Source organism: Tetrao urogallus (assembly GCF_951394365.1).
Source record: "Tetrao urogallus genome assembly, chromosome: 7".
Taxonomy (NCBI): domain Eukaryota; kingdom Metazoa; phylum Chordata; class Aves; order Galliformes; family Phasianidae; genus Tetrao; species Tetrao urogallus.
Genome location: NC_136820.1, coordinates 25293104 through 25311063, shown reverse-complemented (window position 1 = coordinate 25311063; position 17960 = coordinate 25293104). Strand labels below are relative to the sequence as shown.

At 37.2% G+C, this 17960-nt stretch overlaps 1 protein-coding gene across 1 annotated transcript in view; it reads right to left on the bottom strand.

Moving 5' to 3' along the window:
* The window catches only part of VWDE (von Willebrand factor D and EGF domains), a gene marked incomplete at both ends in the record, with an annotated part of 37488 nt that extends 19783 nt beyond the window's left edge, over window positions 1-17705 (bottom strand). The window contains 11 exons of the mRNA XM_079538126.1: window positions 344-552; window positions 1745-2018; window positions 3928-4001; window positions 4305-4519; window positions 5128-5272; window positions 6582-6671; window positions 7835-8094; window positions 8771-8836; window positions 10812-11043; window positions 13235-13419; window positions 17630-17705. Of these exons, the coding sequence (XP_079394252.1) occupies window positions 344-552; window positions 1745-2018; window positions 3928-4001; window positions 4305-4519; window positions 5128-5272; window positions 6582-6671; window positions 7835-8094; window positions 8771-8836; window positions 10812-11043; window positions 13235-13419; window positions 17630-17705 (1826 nt within the window). The remainder of the gene's footprint in view (window positions 1-343; window positions 553-1744; window positions 2019-3927; window positions 4002-4304; window positions 4520-5127; window positions 5273-6581; window positions 6672-7834; window positions 8095-8770; window positions 8837-10811; window positions 11044-13234; window positions 13420-17629) is intronic.
* Window positions 17706-17960: the final 255 nt, after the last annotated feature.

Below are 17960 nucleotides of genomic sequence, written 5' to 3'. Positions count from 1 at the left end.
AATAATCTGTGCCAGTTTTGCTTAATACTTCTACAGCATAAATTACAGAATCTACATATGGTTACAGATCTCAGTTAAATTGTGTTTAAAAAAAAAAAAAAAAAAAAAAAAGGGAATAAGGTATACTGGAAAAAAGAGTTAAGAAGGCAGATCTTTTCTGATTTGTTCAAAGCAAATTAATTTTACATCATAATCCTACTTAAATACAAATTTGGCTCTTTGGTCTGTATTTACTCAGATATTAACTTAAAAAGTCTCTTTTATTTCAACAGATTTTTGAAGAGCGCAAAGGAGAGATTGAACCGAAAACTGTCATTTGATTGAAAAAGAAGTATTTTGTTACCTCCATTCCTTTATAAACAAAAGAAGAGCATCAGAATTGTTTGGAATTTCCACACCATTGGCAGTGTGATAGTCATTCTCTGCACTTCCATCGAAGGTGCCACAGAGCCCCATTGTATTTCTGTAATCTGAACTGGGCGCCCTAAGTGTTATGCTCATTCCCCATTCACTCACATCAGCACGAATGAAAGCTCCAGAAGAAAACAAAACCTAAAAAGATATGGACAATATAATTGTGAGAACCATTATTCTTATTTTTCCCTAATAAAATCGGGTACATTCATTGATAAGGAATGATTTACAAAGGCAGGCATATAAAGATGTCCCATTAAGTTCTGGTTCTAACTATTCTGAATCATACAAATTTTATTTCTTTTGGTGTAGCACTGTAGATACAAATCCTGTGTGCCCCCAAAAGCACCTAGATGGCACATTTCAGGCAATAAGCTTCATCCATCATTAGTAGGTATAGAGCAGAAGGTCAATGACTGCGAAACCACAGATAATTAAAGAGTAAGTGAGCAAAGAAAAAGGGCCACTCTCTCTCCAGATGGAAAGGGATAATTCTAGTAATATAAACTGACTTGTTGGGAGCATACCAGCTATATGATTCTATGTGCTAATGCTATGTGCTAATTCTATGGCTCAATACAGAATTATCTACCTGCAAATGTGATCCAAAGTGTACCAGATAGCCCAGAGTACTCCCTAAAACTCACTATTTTATTTCATAATGCTCAGCAGAAATACTGACATTTTAGAAATAAACTGAGAAGAATTAAGATTTTCAGTTTCTTAATAAGAAGAATTAAAGAATACAATTCAACAATGTTTTTACTGAAAGGAGGGGGGGGGGGGGAAAAAGGCATAGTTAAAGAAGAATAAGCACATTTGCACATAGAGGAGAAAGAAAAGATAATCATACATGGACGACTGAATAGGTGAAGTGACAATGTAAGATTTTCACTTCTAAGTTTAAATGTTTCTATGAACTTGGTGTGCAACTTCACATAAGTCACTTATTTTTTTCTGTTTTAGCATCCTTGCCTCTAAAAGTGAGGAATTTCATTTCTCTGTTGCCTGATGTTCTCTAAATATTTACCAAGTATTAAAAACACATTAAATATACTAATAGACAAATCCAAGCTGAAATGGTCTGTTTTTAGTGCTTGCATTTCAGACAACAGAATGATAAATAGCAGTGGAGTGTTTCATTTTAAAATTCTGTGTCATTTCAAACATCGCTTGCAAGCAAAGCACTGGCCAAAGTACTATGACTATAAAATAAATGTTGTTGTGTTTAATTGCAGAAAATAAAGCATGTTTTAGTTCTGAAGTTGGTATGAATTGGTAAAAATAATTACTGAAATAGCTATTATATCCAAAAGTAGTATGAACTTACTGTTACTTTTCTTCCTAGGTAGGATTCAGTGATTCTGACGTTGCTTCCTGTTGTGTCTCTACTTATTATGGATAAGTATGGCTGTGACTCATGTAGCTGACTACTGCACATATCATATGCAATTATATCACTTCCTTCTTTGGCAACAAAGCCACAGTTACAGGATGCTGGATATTGAAGACTTCCACAATCCCACTGGCGAACATGAACTTCAAAATCTCGAGCTGTACTCTTATAGAGGACAAATGTTCCTGTTTTAAAATTGTCATAGAGTCTGGTGTCAAAAGAAAAGCATAATATCACCAGGTGTCAGTAACTTAAAACAGATTTCTAGTATTTGGTAGGATTTGATACTATAGTACATTTTTGTGCATCGTGGGGAGGGAAAACAAACAAACAACAGGAGTACTGTTCACAAACGCAAGTAACTTTGTTCTAAACAAGCAACACCATATCTCTTTTGCACAGCTCTAAAACAAAAATTTAAAACCTGTTCTACAGCAGAAACAGAAGGAAGAAGAGAAGGATCACAAACGGAATATGTAGACAATGTTTGTGAATGGAAAGATAATCATGAAGCCACTGCTGTTCTTTGATGCATTTTAATTGTGCTTTTGTCTATTCTAACGGGCAATCAGGGGATGCTCCTTAGCCTTTGTGTTTCTACTGCAATGCAAATATCCAGCAGGAGCAAGAAGATGCTTAACTGTGTGCATGTGAGGTGCAGATGCTGAAGACTGTACAAGTACCCTTGATGAAATGATTTAGAAAGTCAGATACTTTTAAAAAGGTCTGCTTTATTAAGATGGAGAAAACCTATTCCTAAAGGTTTGAAAATGATTTAAGATGAAAACCATAAATAGTGACTTCATTTTTTTTTTTTTTTCCCTATGGGTTAGCCGTCTGTTCCCTGAAGCAAAGTTAGAATAGCCAATTTAATGATTTGGTAGCAAGAAAGAGAGGAGGGGGGGAAAAAAAAAAAAAAAGAAACTTTTTCTGCAAGTTTAACAGTCTCTTGGCTATAAATGGCATTTGACAGTTAATTGTAGAGTAGTGATTTGCCTTTTGTTTAATAGCCTAGCAGACAAACTGCAGATGGCCTGCATGCGATCACCTGTGATTCCGCAGGGGCAGTTCCCTTTCTGTTTGTTTCCCATGTTTTGTAAAATAAGCTAGCAATGCTATTTATCTTTAAAAAGAAAGGTGCAGCACCATATTCCAGCAGGAATATATTTCAGTAGGTTGTTACATCATAAGAAAGCTTGATCACAATGTGGTGATGGTTAAAAAACCCACTGAAGGCATCCCTGTAATTTCGAATGAAGAAAGAATCGCAAGTCAGCATAACTCCTGTGACTTTATTACGATTGTTAGTAACAGTGCTCTCAGAGCATCCATTACAACCTGTTCTTCCTTTCAAATTCACAAGAAAAACTGTGTTGTGTGTTGAACACACTTATGTGCAGGCAACGTATCCTCTTTCTCTCACACTGTCATTTGAAGAAATGTGTTTCTGCTGAGCAGGGAATATACAAGTCCCATGTGTGGAACTTGTATTTGTTTTGAACTCTTCCATGATTTAGAAACAATTAGAAAGACAGAAGCATACAAAAACCATGCCAGCTGTGGCTAAGGAAGCTGTCTTCACTTTGGAAAGAAGGTTTAGTGAGCTGCAAGTGACAGAAGTGAATAAATTGCTGTCAGTGACATTAATGAACTCATCACAGTGTCATACTGACAGAAGATAGCTTCCAGCAACTTGATCCTTACAGGGATTCAGATAGGTACACCAGAAATATGGGAGCTATGCTGAAGACTGGAAATACTTCTGCATTAAAATAGTTTTGTCTATTCAACCATTTATCACTGATCATATTTAATAATATTTCCATCTTTCACATTCAGATTCTACAGCTGTTATTCCTCTCTTGGTATATTCCTCTAGAAAGCATAATAGTCTACTTACTTGTCACAACCTAAAACTTGTATTTTCAAACATAAATACTATAAATATGACTAACAAGCTTTAACCAGCTGGAGCATGTTTATCCTATTATCCAAGAAAGAGCATGAAATACATAGCACAACTGAACTGTAGAGAACTACAGCTTGCATCACTAGCATAGATTAAAAAAACAAACAACAGCAACCCTTGAAATTTAAAGCTTCAATCAAGTGATTACCTTCCATCAAACGTTATTATATGAGGGTCAGTAAATGAGTAGCAGTATGCAGTCGGTAGATCCTTTACAGTAATCTTCAAAACAAAAAAGTGCATAGTAAATCATATTAGGTTAGACTTAGGCACATTATTTATGTTCTTGATTTATTTCATAATAAGCAGGTTGTATTATTTCTAAGTAGTTATGTTAATATTCAAATGTAAGAAACTTAATCCAAATGAAAAGGCAATGTTTTAATGGAAATAAACCAATTAAAAATTGACTACTTCAAAATCTTGGTGTAAATCAGCATGCCACAACTGAAATAGAAACTCAGTTTAGATCAGCCACGTTCCTGGCTTGTTGGTTTTACAGATCTTAACATTTAGATTTTCAACCTTTGCGCTTTCTGGAATATAGCCATTCCACAGGAAATTCTCACTGGATATTGGTTCGACTGCAATTCTGGTAATTCTGTCTCCGTCCTGCATAAAGTCTGTCACAGCAGTGAAGTAAATTATTGCTTGACTACAGATTCCATTTCTACAGGGTTTCTGGAGAAGATCCACGTGACAAGAAGAAAGAGCCAAGTTTAAACCTAGTTGTTCTTTACCTGTTTTATTGAAAACACATCGTTAGTGAGTTTTCATCTAATCAAGACACATTTTGTATATTGCTGTTAATATAAATGCTAACTTACGTACAAAGTGATGTACACAAAAAGTGTGGGTTTTTTTTTTCACAAATGCAAGTGAGCATTTTCCTCGACTATGATCATGGAAAACCCTCTCCCTACACACATCCAAGAAAATTATTTTAATTTTCTACATTGATAGCCAAATGAAAGTCGTGGAAGTGCTGCAGGGGGGACAAAAATGCCTGCCTGAATAGGCAAGGATCCCCTTGATGTTCACACGACTTCATGTTCATGCGACTAGGGCGTAGCAGAGCACTACAGACAAAGAAAGACTAAAACCTGAGTACTTCATGATCGTATACAATACTTAAAACGCAGTACATTAAAAAAAAAATAAAAAATGGATGATGGACATATTCTTCCATACTTTCAACAGCAGTACATACGGCCTTTGAGTATTTTAATAATTTAGAAAGTATTTTATAATACACCAGATTCTCCAAAGAGGCAAATCAGAGGGAATATTTAGAAAAACACAATAAGCATACAAAATGCAACACACACAGAATCAGGATAATACTTGCCTTCATCAACAGTATTCAATCTTAGTGATATTCTGCAGTCACTTTCAACCTGGTTAAATTTGGGACAAGGAACAGGGATTCTGCTTTCTATCGACAGTCTGTATTCCTTGCCATCTTCTGATATATCATACGCTTCTGGATGTATCTAGCACAGAAAAAAATATACTTAAAATGCAAACATCATTAGTGAACTACAGCACCCCTACTGATCAGGAAGGAGTAAAGTACGAAAAACTAAATACACTGAATGGTGTGGCGCATGGCCCACTCTACTTGTTATCTAGATGGTCTGAAGTGCATTTGCGTACTGGGAGAAGATGAGGACACTATAACAAGAGTGTGGAAAGAGTGCCAATAACAGGCTAGGATGAGGTAAAGCTAGTAAGAAAGGGATTAGCAAGTACGTTAACACCATAAAAATGCATTCTTTGGGTAGCTTCTGGAAACCAGCATATAGGCAATTTGTCGTATTGTACACAAAAAAAAAGCTACCTAGGAGCTTCACATAAAAAGGAAAATAATGCATTCATATTTTATATTATGTGCTATAAAATGACTTCCACTGACAAGAGATTAATCTGGACCCTGAATCTGCAGAAACATAAGCATGCACTTAGCTTTATGAGAGGTAAATCTTTACTCAAGTCAATGGAAATTTTCACAATATGTGTGTGCAGAGTCCCATTCCTGGCCAATAAACAAAGTGGTACCTACAACTAAATCTATGGTAGTTTCCTTTTGGACCTCTTCTTCACCTTTAACCAATTGGCATGGCACAGCTCATGCCTACATGCTATAAATTTTTCCCAGCATCCTAGTCTAAGCCCAAAGCAGGTTGGTCTGACCCTTCCCTCATCCCCGTGGCGATATGGGAACAGACCCTGATCTCTGTCAGCCATATTCTGGGAGAAACAGTTGGCATAGTCTAAAATTGTGCAAGAGAGCAGCTAAGTGGTCAAAAGCAAGTCAGAGCTCAAGTCTGAGCCATGGCCCTGGTTAGTTTACAATTACAGAGGATGTACTGGAGTCTACTTTAGCTGGTGGAGATCAAGGTGTTTACTGGGTTGTTATAGCTTGCATAAGATGTTGATTCAGTCTTCCTGTACCTCAAGAGAAACACAGAAACATGTTTGTTTCTTCCACTACTTGACCAATCTGAGTTCACTACTGCTAACAACATGCTTTGTTAACTTGATAATTATATTGTGAGTACCTTACAGTTAGAGGACTCTCTATCTACTGTGGCTATTATGATTCACTTGCTTTTGTTCAGCATCCTACATGGTCTTATCAGAGCGGAACATACAATAATTACATAAATGTTCAAATTATCCACTCATATGAATTTTCTAGCATACCCAAAAAAATGCATGAATAGCTACATATCTGCTGAACTGATACTCAGAAAGACTCCCACCACAAAAAAGTAAAACATTGTTTTCTTTTCAAATGACCTTAATGCCAGCAAAAAATTCCTTGCTCTCAACTGGACTGCTATGTATGCTTGGCTTCTCCATGAAGAAAGCAGAACTGCTACAGTAGACCTGTAGAAAAAATCAACACAGTACAATATATTTTTGGTAAGAAGTGAATATGAAACTCAGACATGATGTCAGCTTGATGAACTTGTTAAGCCTAAGCTTCTGTCTGCATCCAAAGTTACCAACTGTCAATGGTGCTGTTTAATTGACTGAATGAGACAAAATATTCCAAGATCTCCTCCTGGCATACAAATCATCAAGTTTAACAAGCACCTAAATTTCCACACGTTTAACTAATCGCCTCTGGAATATTTCTGCACATCATGATATATTGTGGACATGCATTCTACATTTTATTTTTTTTTAGTTCTTTTTGTCAATTCTATGTTTGTTGCCTTTTAATTTTGTTCAATACCCATTTGATCATAGATTACACAAAACAATCATTGCCCCTTCCTCTCTTCTCGCTGCCATTTCTTCCCAGTGTTATGGGCCTGAATTATCTTTTATGGGATAAGTTTATTGTGATTTCCCTCCACTGACCCAGCACTGTGCTGCTAAATACTGTTTTAGATGCTGTTTTTTTTGTTTTGTTTGTTTTGCTGTATCCTTTTTTGAGATGTGATGATGCTTTAGCTTTTCAAAAAGTTACCAGGTGAACATAGATATTCATTCTGCTACCCATGAAATTTGCAATTAACTAATGCAGTTACTCATACTGCTGCTTTTGATGGTGGGTATCAAAATATTTATATCTGATCCTTGGCACAAAGTCATCAAGCAGTGGCTCATTACTGATTCTAAGCAATCTATCTGCTGAATCAACAGCACAGTTTCCCACAACTCACTTTGCCACTCTCTTAAGATTGTTACATTCCAAATCCTCTTAATTCACAATATCAAGCAAAATTCTAGTGGAAAGTAAAAAAGATTCAACTTGAATAAACATCTGTTGGAGGCATGGTATAGTGTACTGAGACAGTCTCAAAACATTAATAGTAGTGATAATTACTGATATATTCTGTGACATTTCCACATTTGTAGGGGCAGTGTTGATGTAAATAAAAACTAGAGGCAGTACATTTCTGCCAAGAGAAATCATACAGCAAAATGCTGGCACTCCATCTTTAGCAATTGTTAGTATCTGCTGAGCGTTTATGAAATCATAAGTCTTTAGACAAAGCAGCTGTAAGAGATAGTAATAGTAATAGTAATTTTTAACATACTCTTTCTCCAAGTCTGACACTTGTCCCATCTAACTCTAAGAGTGAGAACGTATGAACTGTTCTCTCATGTTTCAGTTCTTCTTTGATGCCTTCAGGAGAAAGTCTTGACCAAGTCACAATGAATCCAACTGAGCTGTTTGCAAAAGGAATGCCAAAGGTACACCTTAGGTAAATACTCCCTTTGATCAACTCTGCTGCAACCTCAGGAATGGCTGGTAGTGGTGGTGACACAGATGGAGACATTGAAGGAGCCACCTCACCTAGTCAAACAAAAATGTCTTTTGTGTTTTTTATTCTATGCAAAAAGAAAAAACATTGGATAAGGCAACATTTACATATACTTTATCAATTAAAATCCTTATAATAATATTTACCTCTCTTGATGTATGGAAATCTTAAGTAGTTGTTTAGAGAACCAGAGAGAACATGTATACTACATTCATGATTAAAATGAGTAAAATGGATTACTTTCTAGACCATACAAAGGTGCTGATGAGGAAAAAATACTGAGGGAATTAATTGCAATGAATTGTTTTAACAGATAGAAGAGAGCTAAGGAAACAACCAAAGGAATTTGGCTGACATAGAAAAATATTTTCTCGGCTTACAAAGAAGAAAATAGAATGGGCTATGCAAGAAGGAAAAGAATAAACAACACTGTGATTCATCAGGAGTTCATCTGCAAAACTTATCTGCAAATCAAAGTGACCTAAATTATTTTTAAAATTTTGGGTAATTATTCTGAACATTCGGCTGAAAAACTATTTTTGCAATTGCAGTTCTGCTGTCTCCAAATTGAGAATTTTACATTAGACCAAGTTGATAACATGGACTTCTTTTTTATTAAAGTCAACATATAACTAAAAGTTGACGTTTCTGGGTCATGGATGCAAACAAAAATCTTTAAAAGAAAATAAGTCAAAAGAAAATACCTACTGCTGCAGATGCCTTGAATTTCTGTCTCCTTGGGATCACAGGCCTGTGGCTTTGCATCTACAACAACTATAAACTGTTCCTAACCCACATATTTACACACTTAACTATACCAGTGCTCTTAAAATATTGCCCCATGTTAAAAAAAAAAAACAACAAAACCGTATTAAAAAAATCAATAACAAGAAAAATAAACATCAAATATTACAAGAACTAATGAAAGTATAATCTACCAGAGCAGAAAAATGTTGTGATCTGATTCATATACAATTACAGTAGCAGTCACTACAAAACCTAAGGCAGAAAACACAAGTTGAGTGACTGTATCTAAGAGCAAGAGTACAGAACGTTTTACCACTTCTACATCTTTAATGCAGATATATGCAGCAGATACCTAGAAATGTTACTAATGAGTAAAAAGGAATTAAGCTATTCTTTCAAATGCATACTTTCTCTTTTAGAACCCACATCTAAATACTTATTTATTAACTGTAACCATGGACAGTCAAAATCATTGCAGACCTACTTAGGAGGAAAAAAAAATGTCTTTCCAACATGGGACTCAGCAATGTCTGTACGTGTACTGTTTGCTACTTTGAACATCATTCATATAAACAAACAAAACAACAACCACCAGTGGAACTTTGATTAAACATGAAAATATCAGTATATTTTGAACAGGAATAAAAGGAATTTAAGTTAAAAGCAGCAAAACTGAAAATCTTGTTCATTGAAAAGAATTTAAAGCATATTTTGGTGTTTCATGCTTTGGTATTGCACAGGAATGACTGCTTGAAAATGTGCATCAAGTGTACACAGCTACCCAGCATTAAAAAGGAAATACAGTACATATGGTAACCTAGATATAAAAAGCAGCACAAAAATACAAAATGTGAAAAATATCATCCTAAATAAAGGGCTTCAGAGTTGAGAGAAGTCACCAGAGCCAATTCAGTTTTTTTTCTTCCCTGTTTTGTCTTCAAGCAGTAAAAATTTGCTAGCCTGCTGCCTATCATTTTTATTCTCTTTCTTTTCATGAACGCATCACCGAAAGCAAATGCAAAGTCACATACTGCAAGATTTCTTTATGTCTTCAGCCACTTGCATTCTGAAATGTCTTATTTCTGGCTTTTTTTTCTTTCTTTCTTCTGCCAATAACCTCTCAGAGAATTACTTAACAATTGATCCCAAAGGGATAATGATGGGTCATAAAGCACCATAAAAAACACCACCAGTTTTGCTATTAAGATTTTGCAAGCAGTTGGTAATAGAGAGCATGACTTAGAGCAAGACAATATATTGTGCATAAAAGTATTGCAAGTATTTTCACTGACAGTGTGTTACAGGAACTGATAAAAATCTCTTACTACACAGACTTGTCAGTAACAATATCTATAACTTCTTTAGAAGAATTAGAATAAGAAAAATATTCCTAATAAAAATAAACATGTATATATGTATAATGATGTATATATATTTTTTTTCATCAGTTTATTAAAGAAAATGTATGCTTACACATAATACCAGAGACATTCAGTAATGACGATACACACTATGTGAGTGCCAGTGTAGGCAGTCTAAATTTTGACTTCTAGATGTGTCTTACATCTCCATCTGACTATATGGAAAAAGAAAAAAAATATCCTTATTTTGGGGGCTCTGAACTATAATTGAGCATCAACTGAAAATTACACAGGTGTAGTGTGAATTCACACATTGTTTTATCACATCAAAATTAAGAGTGCAGAAAATTTTAGTACATGTAGCTATTGCCAGACATAATCAGCAAAATATCTTACAAAATACCACATTTTCACAGAAACATCACTTACTTGCTTTTATGTTATTTTCAGCTATTTTTGAATAACTATAAAATGACCAAACACCAGAAAACATCTGGTGATATGTTAGACATCTGAATACGTATCAGACTTCTGTTTAAGAAGATTAGAATGAAAGAAATAGTTATGCTGATATTCAGTTGAAAACCACATTTACTAATAAATATATGCTCTTAAATGCGTCTGAGTACATACTTTCTCACCTTCTGCACAATAACCCATGCATCCTTGTGTGGGTTGTAGTAAGTAAACAAAGAAATCTCCACAGTTCCTCACACTGACAGGGATTCGAAAAAGGCAGCAGTCTTTGGACATGCTGAAGAAAAATTTCCATGTTGCACAGGCTGTGAGCTGCTTGATCTCACCAGGTCGAGGCATGGATTCTGACTCCTTCAGAGACAACCAGACAGGGGCTTGAGTACCACAGTGATTCATCTGAAACACCAGAGAAAAAATGTCAGAAAATAGTTAATGTACATTTATACTTAATCCTCATATTCCTGCACTAGCTTCTAGCAAAGTTCAGATGGTATAACTGAGAGCTTGCTTTTTTACATCCTCAAATCTGAACACAAATACACATGAAAGAGACTTAAGTGCTCATATGAGTATCATGAAATCTCTTTCTATATGCAAAATACAATCTAGTGCCTAAAGAACTTAACCAGGAGCCACCACAACTTCTGCAACCGTAAATCTGTTTATGTTTATGAAGCAGAGGACTCCACAAGGACTGTGGTTCAGATGCCAACACAACAGGTGATGAAGGAGAGCTGGTGCTCCCTCTCTCCCATACAAAAGTCTTGCTCAGTGTTTTTTTGTTAAAGTGTGAAGAGTACAGTGCTGTGGAATAGCCCTCCATCCTCCTGACATCACGGTGGCTATTTGAGGTCTTCAAATTAGGGAAGCTGCCATGTAGCTCGAAACAGTCCAGACAGTAAAACCTGGTCTCAGACCATGTTGTCTTTACACTTCTTGATCTGAAATCTAAATACAACTGCATGCTCACTTAGCAATTATTCACCTCAAAAGTATACTTTTTTCTTACTCCTGAGCATATCTGTGTCCAATCTACTTGTTTTATGTTTTTGTTGCTTTTCTTATGATTTGGCTAAAAATATATATTTTTAAAAAGAGGTTCTATTAGTTATATACATTAACTATATTATATATTTTATTTGTGGCCTAAGATAACTCCTCTTCACAAAATTCAACTCGGGCAAGCCAAAGGTTGGACATCGAGTGAGCCTGAGTCCTCTATCAGCCCTCTGAGTCCTCTACTGAGCAAACAGAATCCATGAGAAGGATGATGCATTGTTTAAGCAGAGCCAGAACCTTTGACAAGGATTAAGTATAGTTATAAAACACATACAAGAAGGAAATTTCCTAAACAAGATATCCATTTTAAGTTCAATTTTAATGCTTTGATTTTGATTATTTCAAAATAATGGCCATGTTTTTCCTAACAGTTAAAGAAGAGTAGATATCAGGGCATGAATTTCATTTGCTGAATAATATTTGAATCAATCTCTTGCCAACCGTAATTACCTGGACTCTTCCATATATGGATGGCAGCCATTTTTGACTGCATATTTACTAACCACAGAGAGACTGGGTGAGATTTTTAAAACTCCTCTAGGTTATCTGAGTGGCTATCTTGCTGGACTACTCTGTGTTCTGAGAAACAGACTTTTTTTCCCTGCTTTATCATCCTGATTCTCTGTGAAGAAATGTCTGTTTTGAGAGACATACTACTATTAAGTCAATTTGTTCCTATTAAATCTAACTGAAGAAGTCCTTCAGGAAATACACTTTGCTCAAGGTTTTTCAGCGTAACAGCCCACATAATAGCAGCCTCTTCAATAACGTCCTGCACTCAATGTACTTTTTGTACTTTTAACTGTTTTGCATTTCTTTTAAGAGAATTTTTTTTGTTTGTTTGTTTGTTGTTTGTTTTAAAGAGACTGAGCCCAAGCAATTTCAATTCAGTATACAATCACGGGATCACAGATAATACATCCTGATGACACAGTGACACTTTTTTAAAATAAGGAAATGTTTTCATATAGGAAGCTACAAAGATGTATCTTCTTCAAATGTAACTGTTAAAAAGACGTTGAAATAATTCCAAAATGAAGCATCAGAAGTCTAGAGTACCACATGTTCTAAGTAGTTCTTGAATCTCAGTGGACTCACAGATGACATGGAAACTAGTCAGTTAGCTCTCTTAGTTGAAGTCATTTTAGGAGTAATCTCCTCCTTCTAGAATAATCACTTTAAAACCCAGATAATTACTGGGATATGTCTTCTATGCTTGTATGTAGGTTCAGGAGCAGACTGCCCATCACACAGCTGCAGCTTTAAAACAGGACATCCCTCCTATGTTGCACTGAGACACCTTTAGAAGGGACTAAAACAACAGTTTCTGTGTGCTTTAAAAGATACATGAGTTCTTTGCCGTACTCCATTCAGTGTAACATTTTTCAACACATAAATTTTATTGCCTGACTAACATATTTTAATATAGTCTCATTCAGAGACATTTTTTCACATTAGTCTCCATAATTGTAATTATTCTTATGAAAAACATGTACATTCTTCATAAACAAACAAGGTGCAATAATACCTCCACACACTTGGTTGGCATCTCAGCAGGCTTATCAAAAATCATAAAGCGATACCATCCTGGTGCTAGGGAATGGTCACATATTAAATCCTGAATAGCTGACTGCTGGAGGTGGGATGAATCAAAATCTACACTTCGGTAAGGGCTCTGCAGGATCTGATGTCCACCAGGATGGCATTCAAGAACTGTAAAGCAAGAGCATTAAAATGAAGAGCTTAACAGATATGTTAGATAGTAAGGGTGTTTTTTTTATCAGACAATAAGGAGATAGGATCACTATGAGATCACTTTTACAGAGCAACACAGTGAAAACTTAATAGCGACAACAAATAACTATGTTAACACCCTAAAATTTAATAAATTCATCACACAGTAATATTCCCTTGTTTACATGGACAATAAATGAAAAATAAATATGCATGTTAATTTGTAATTGAAAAGTGTACACTTTCTCTCTGGATTTTGCCATTTTACTGGCTATGAAACCTAACAACCTGAAGAAAAATGGCACATTTGATACATAAGGAACAAAATCTTACTTCAAGATGAGAAAGGTCTGCCCAAGGGTCTTCCTTTTGCAAATAGGGTAACACTTCACAGTGTTCCTATGTATTAAATGAAGAATGCCCTCAAATGGATGGATGCTGCAGTTACATATAGTTTGCATGTATAAAAGCAGATTATGGTATAAGAATGGAATTTGATAGATACTTAATCATAGATTTTAAGTCAATGTGCATGATTGGCATGCACTAAATACAACTGACAAACAGATTTTTGGACATCTAAGTGAACTTAAGGCCTCAAAATAACCTCAAAATTGCTGGTAGGTAAAATTAGGGATCAGAATCTGTAGAAGTTGTAGCAATTTTCTAAAAAAATGCAGGCTCTTTCAGAAATGAAACTGCACCCTACAATTTGTAAGATCAGTCTTTGGAATCAGATTACTCCTTCCAAAGATAGTGACAGTAGAAGTTCCAGCTAATGGTGCTTTTGCAAGTAATGTAATGGTAATGGTCATTCTTGCTCAGAAATATGTTTGGGAAGTCAAAGTAGGGATGAATTTAAAAAATTCAGCTGTAATTAAAGCTGTGTAATATTACATTTTGAATATTATTACTCTATTCCGCAGGTTCTCACACCCAGGGTTTTTAATATTTGTCCCATGTTTTGCATGGTGTAAATGTGTCACTGATTAGAAGAATATTCTGGTTCAAATTGCACCAGATGCGTTATTGAGCATTGTTTCATATCACTGTTCAGAAAACTACAGTTTTAAGATAGTTTCTAAATCGAACAATATTCCCCTCTGAATATAGAAGATGCCCTAGCTAAACAACAGATCTCATTTCTTTCACGCACAGCATGAGGTTCCTATAGACTTTCAAAGACTAAAGATTTAATCTGATATGGCTTCAGGCTACCCAAGCAGGTAACAATAGCTTTATCTTCTACCCTCTAAGGGCAGATGGAAGTCAATGTGATTGACTATGCCACCACTGTGCTTCTGAGTTGCTTGTCATAGCCTGTAGGCAATTCGTGTCCATACATGTTGACCTTATTGAGAATTTATCCCTCACTGGAATTTGAAGAAAAGCCCTTGAAGAATCAAAGGTCAGTCATGTGTGTTATTGAAGTGTTTTTCCAAGCAAGCTTCAGCTCAAGCAGTTTACGAACCACAGCGAAAGTTTCTTCCTGTCTTCTATTTTTTTATTGGAATTCTACCTTCCATACAGCACTCTCATTAGTTTTCTTTCCTGTAACTGAAACACTCCAGAAACAATTAATATCTCTTATGTCTTCCATCAATAAATCAAGTGAGACATGAGACAAGTCTTTATTTTTTTTCTCTGCAGTTTAATTAGATCATCGTTTGATAGATCTCTAAAACAGCTGACTGTACTCACTTGTAATAGGGTTATAAATCTTACTAAAGATCAAATTATACATTTTTTATTATTATGCACATCACTTTAAAATGTCACACAGCTCCTCATATATTTTTCTCCCTTTTTAGCTAGCATTTTAATAGCTATTTCTTTTGAAATCTCATGTTGTCTAGCACTGCTTCATTCCTTTTCCTTTTCTTTTTCCTCCTTTTCTGCAAAACAACTGAAAATAATTGCCATCATCAGTAATACAGTAATCAGTAATACAGACTAAAATATTCCTATCTGAAGTATAACTGATGAGCTACCTAACTCTACCAAGAGCAGATGCAAGTACAACTGTTGTATTTATGGGCACATAAATACAAAAATAACAATGCTATTTTTGCTGTGAGAAAGTAACCCCTGTAGACCAGACCCGCTCATATCACAGACACTTAGGAGGAGAGCTGGTTCTCAATTGAAAGATGGAGACCTGATTATTAAATCCACTCCTGAGTTATGAAAATCTGAGCTGTAAATAAAACCTCAACTCTAATGTATTGTTTTAGTTAATGCATCCCTGCTGTTTGGTCCTAAACTTCACACTATGTTACACTGAATTATTCTGAGATTTTCCTGGTTGCTTTCCATATTTGGTAGACTTTTCCAGTTATCTGTCTGAATAGATTACAATGCAAGTATTTTCAAGAGACAGATTAAATCTCTGAAGTGCCAATGCCAACTGTTTCTGGAGCACTGTCTTCTAAGCACAGTCCAGACACAAAATTTAAATTTTTAGGCAGGACACTTGACTGAGTTTTATTGGCAGGTCTTTAGGGTCTTGGTAGATGAAAAGATTGACATGAGCCAGGAGTGTGCTCTTGCAGCCTGGAAGTCCAACTGTATCCTGAGCTGCAACAAAAGAGGGGCAGCCAGCAAGGAGAGGGAGATCATTGACCTCCCTCATGAGGTACTCCCCCCTCTGGAGTACTTTATCCAGACCTGGGGCCCCCAGCACAAGAAGGATGCAGAACTGTTGGAGAGGGCCCAGAGGAGGGACACTAAGACAATCAGAAGACTGGAGCACCTTTCCTACAAACAAAGGCTGAGGGAGCTGGGCTTATTTAGCTTGGAGAAGGCCCTGGGGGGAACCTCACTGCAGCCTTACAGTTCTGGAGGGATGCTTATAAATGAGCGGGGAGATTTACTTTAGTTGTTAAGATGAAATTCTTAACTCAGAAGGTGGGGAGGCTCTGGCATAAGCTATCTGGAGAAGTTGTGGATGTCAGGACATTGTGAATGTCCTGGCAGCGTTCAAGGCCAGACTGGACATAGCCCTGGGCAGCCTGATCTGGTAGGTTGCAAACCTGGCCATGGCAGGGGGGTTGGAACTGGGTGATCTTCAAGATCCCTTCCAACCCAAGCCTTTCTATTATTCTGTGACCACCTACAAAGCACTGAGGGAAAGGCTGATATAAGGTTTCCACCTGCTCTCAGGCTTGGCGTGAGCTAGGGAACTCTCAGGGGCTCTTTGGTGCAAGGGCATTGGCACCCAGGGAGTGCTGCCAAACAGGGACTGGTGGCACAGCTCTTCAGGTGCAGTTTGTATGCTCTGCTCTCCAAAGCCCAGGATATAAACAAATAAACACAACCAGTAAGAGTTAGACTCAATGATTCTCATGTTCTCTTCCATCTCAGGGAATTCTATGATTCTCTGTGCGCACTCTGATCCTGAGTGTCCTTTCTTTTGCAATACTGACTGCAAAGGAAGTAGTGTATCTGCATCCCACAGCAATTTTAGAGCTTAGGCTGTTTCTAACAAACACATTTGTGCATTTAAAACAAAATATTCAATTAGAAACGAGGTGACTTTTTGAAAGAAGTTATCCTGAAATACTTATTTAGGGTAACATTTTTAAAGTGAAATATAAAAATAAATGTAACCACCACAAGCAAACCCTTAGTTTGGATGAGAAATATAAGAAAAGCATGATTACAGACATTTTAGCAACGAAGAATATTGCAGTGCAGGGGAACAGAAACACTCCTGCTCAAGGAACGGTGAAGGAAACAATCAGCATGCACACACTGACACAGCATTATCAGAAAGGGTGTCAGAACACTTTTCACCGGTCACATCTACACTTCAGGGGCTGCTTTGTAAAGTTTGTAAGTAGCTGCACAACAATTTAAAAATATATATAGGAACTATCAGCATTCCTAGAAAAGCGAACAGGGACCAGAGGGAATGGGAGAGCTAAAGCCAAAGCCCAGGCAGCCTCACTCCGCAGGTTCTCCCGCAGGTACCCGGTACGGCTGACAAGGCTGTTTGTCAGTTCATGAAGTTACGCCTACTGCAGCGAAACGCGCTGCACGCATCTCGAGCACCGAGGGAGGACCTGAGCCACTAAGGGGAGACCGTGTTAAGGGCTGTTTTATTTCTCTGCTCTCCCTGCGCTGAGCAGAGCGGAGCATCCGCCCACCCGGCGCTCCCCCTTGGCCATGTACCCCCGGCCCCGCTTACCTCTCCGGAGGGGCTTCGCCGCCGCCAGGCAGCACAGCACGGCCGCGCACAGCCACAGGCGGGCGCCCCCCAGCATCGCCCACTGCTCCCCGCTCCGTTGCCGTCGCGGCTCTAAAGGCTACGGCCTCCCATCCCCTCCTTAATGCGGCCCCTCCCTCGGGGGTCCTCGGGGGGGCCCGGCCCTCAGCCCGCCTCCATGCCGGCCCCGGCCGGGATGTGCTGGGGCTGCTGTGCTCTGTGAGCCTCGTGGTCAGCATCTTCATCTCCTCCAATACATAGTTCTGTCTTCTAATGTGCAGTTAAATGCTGGAAACAAGCCAGTTACAAATTA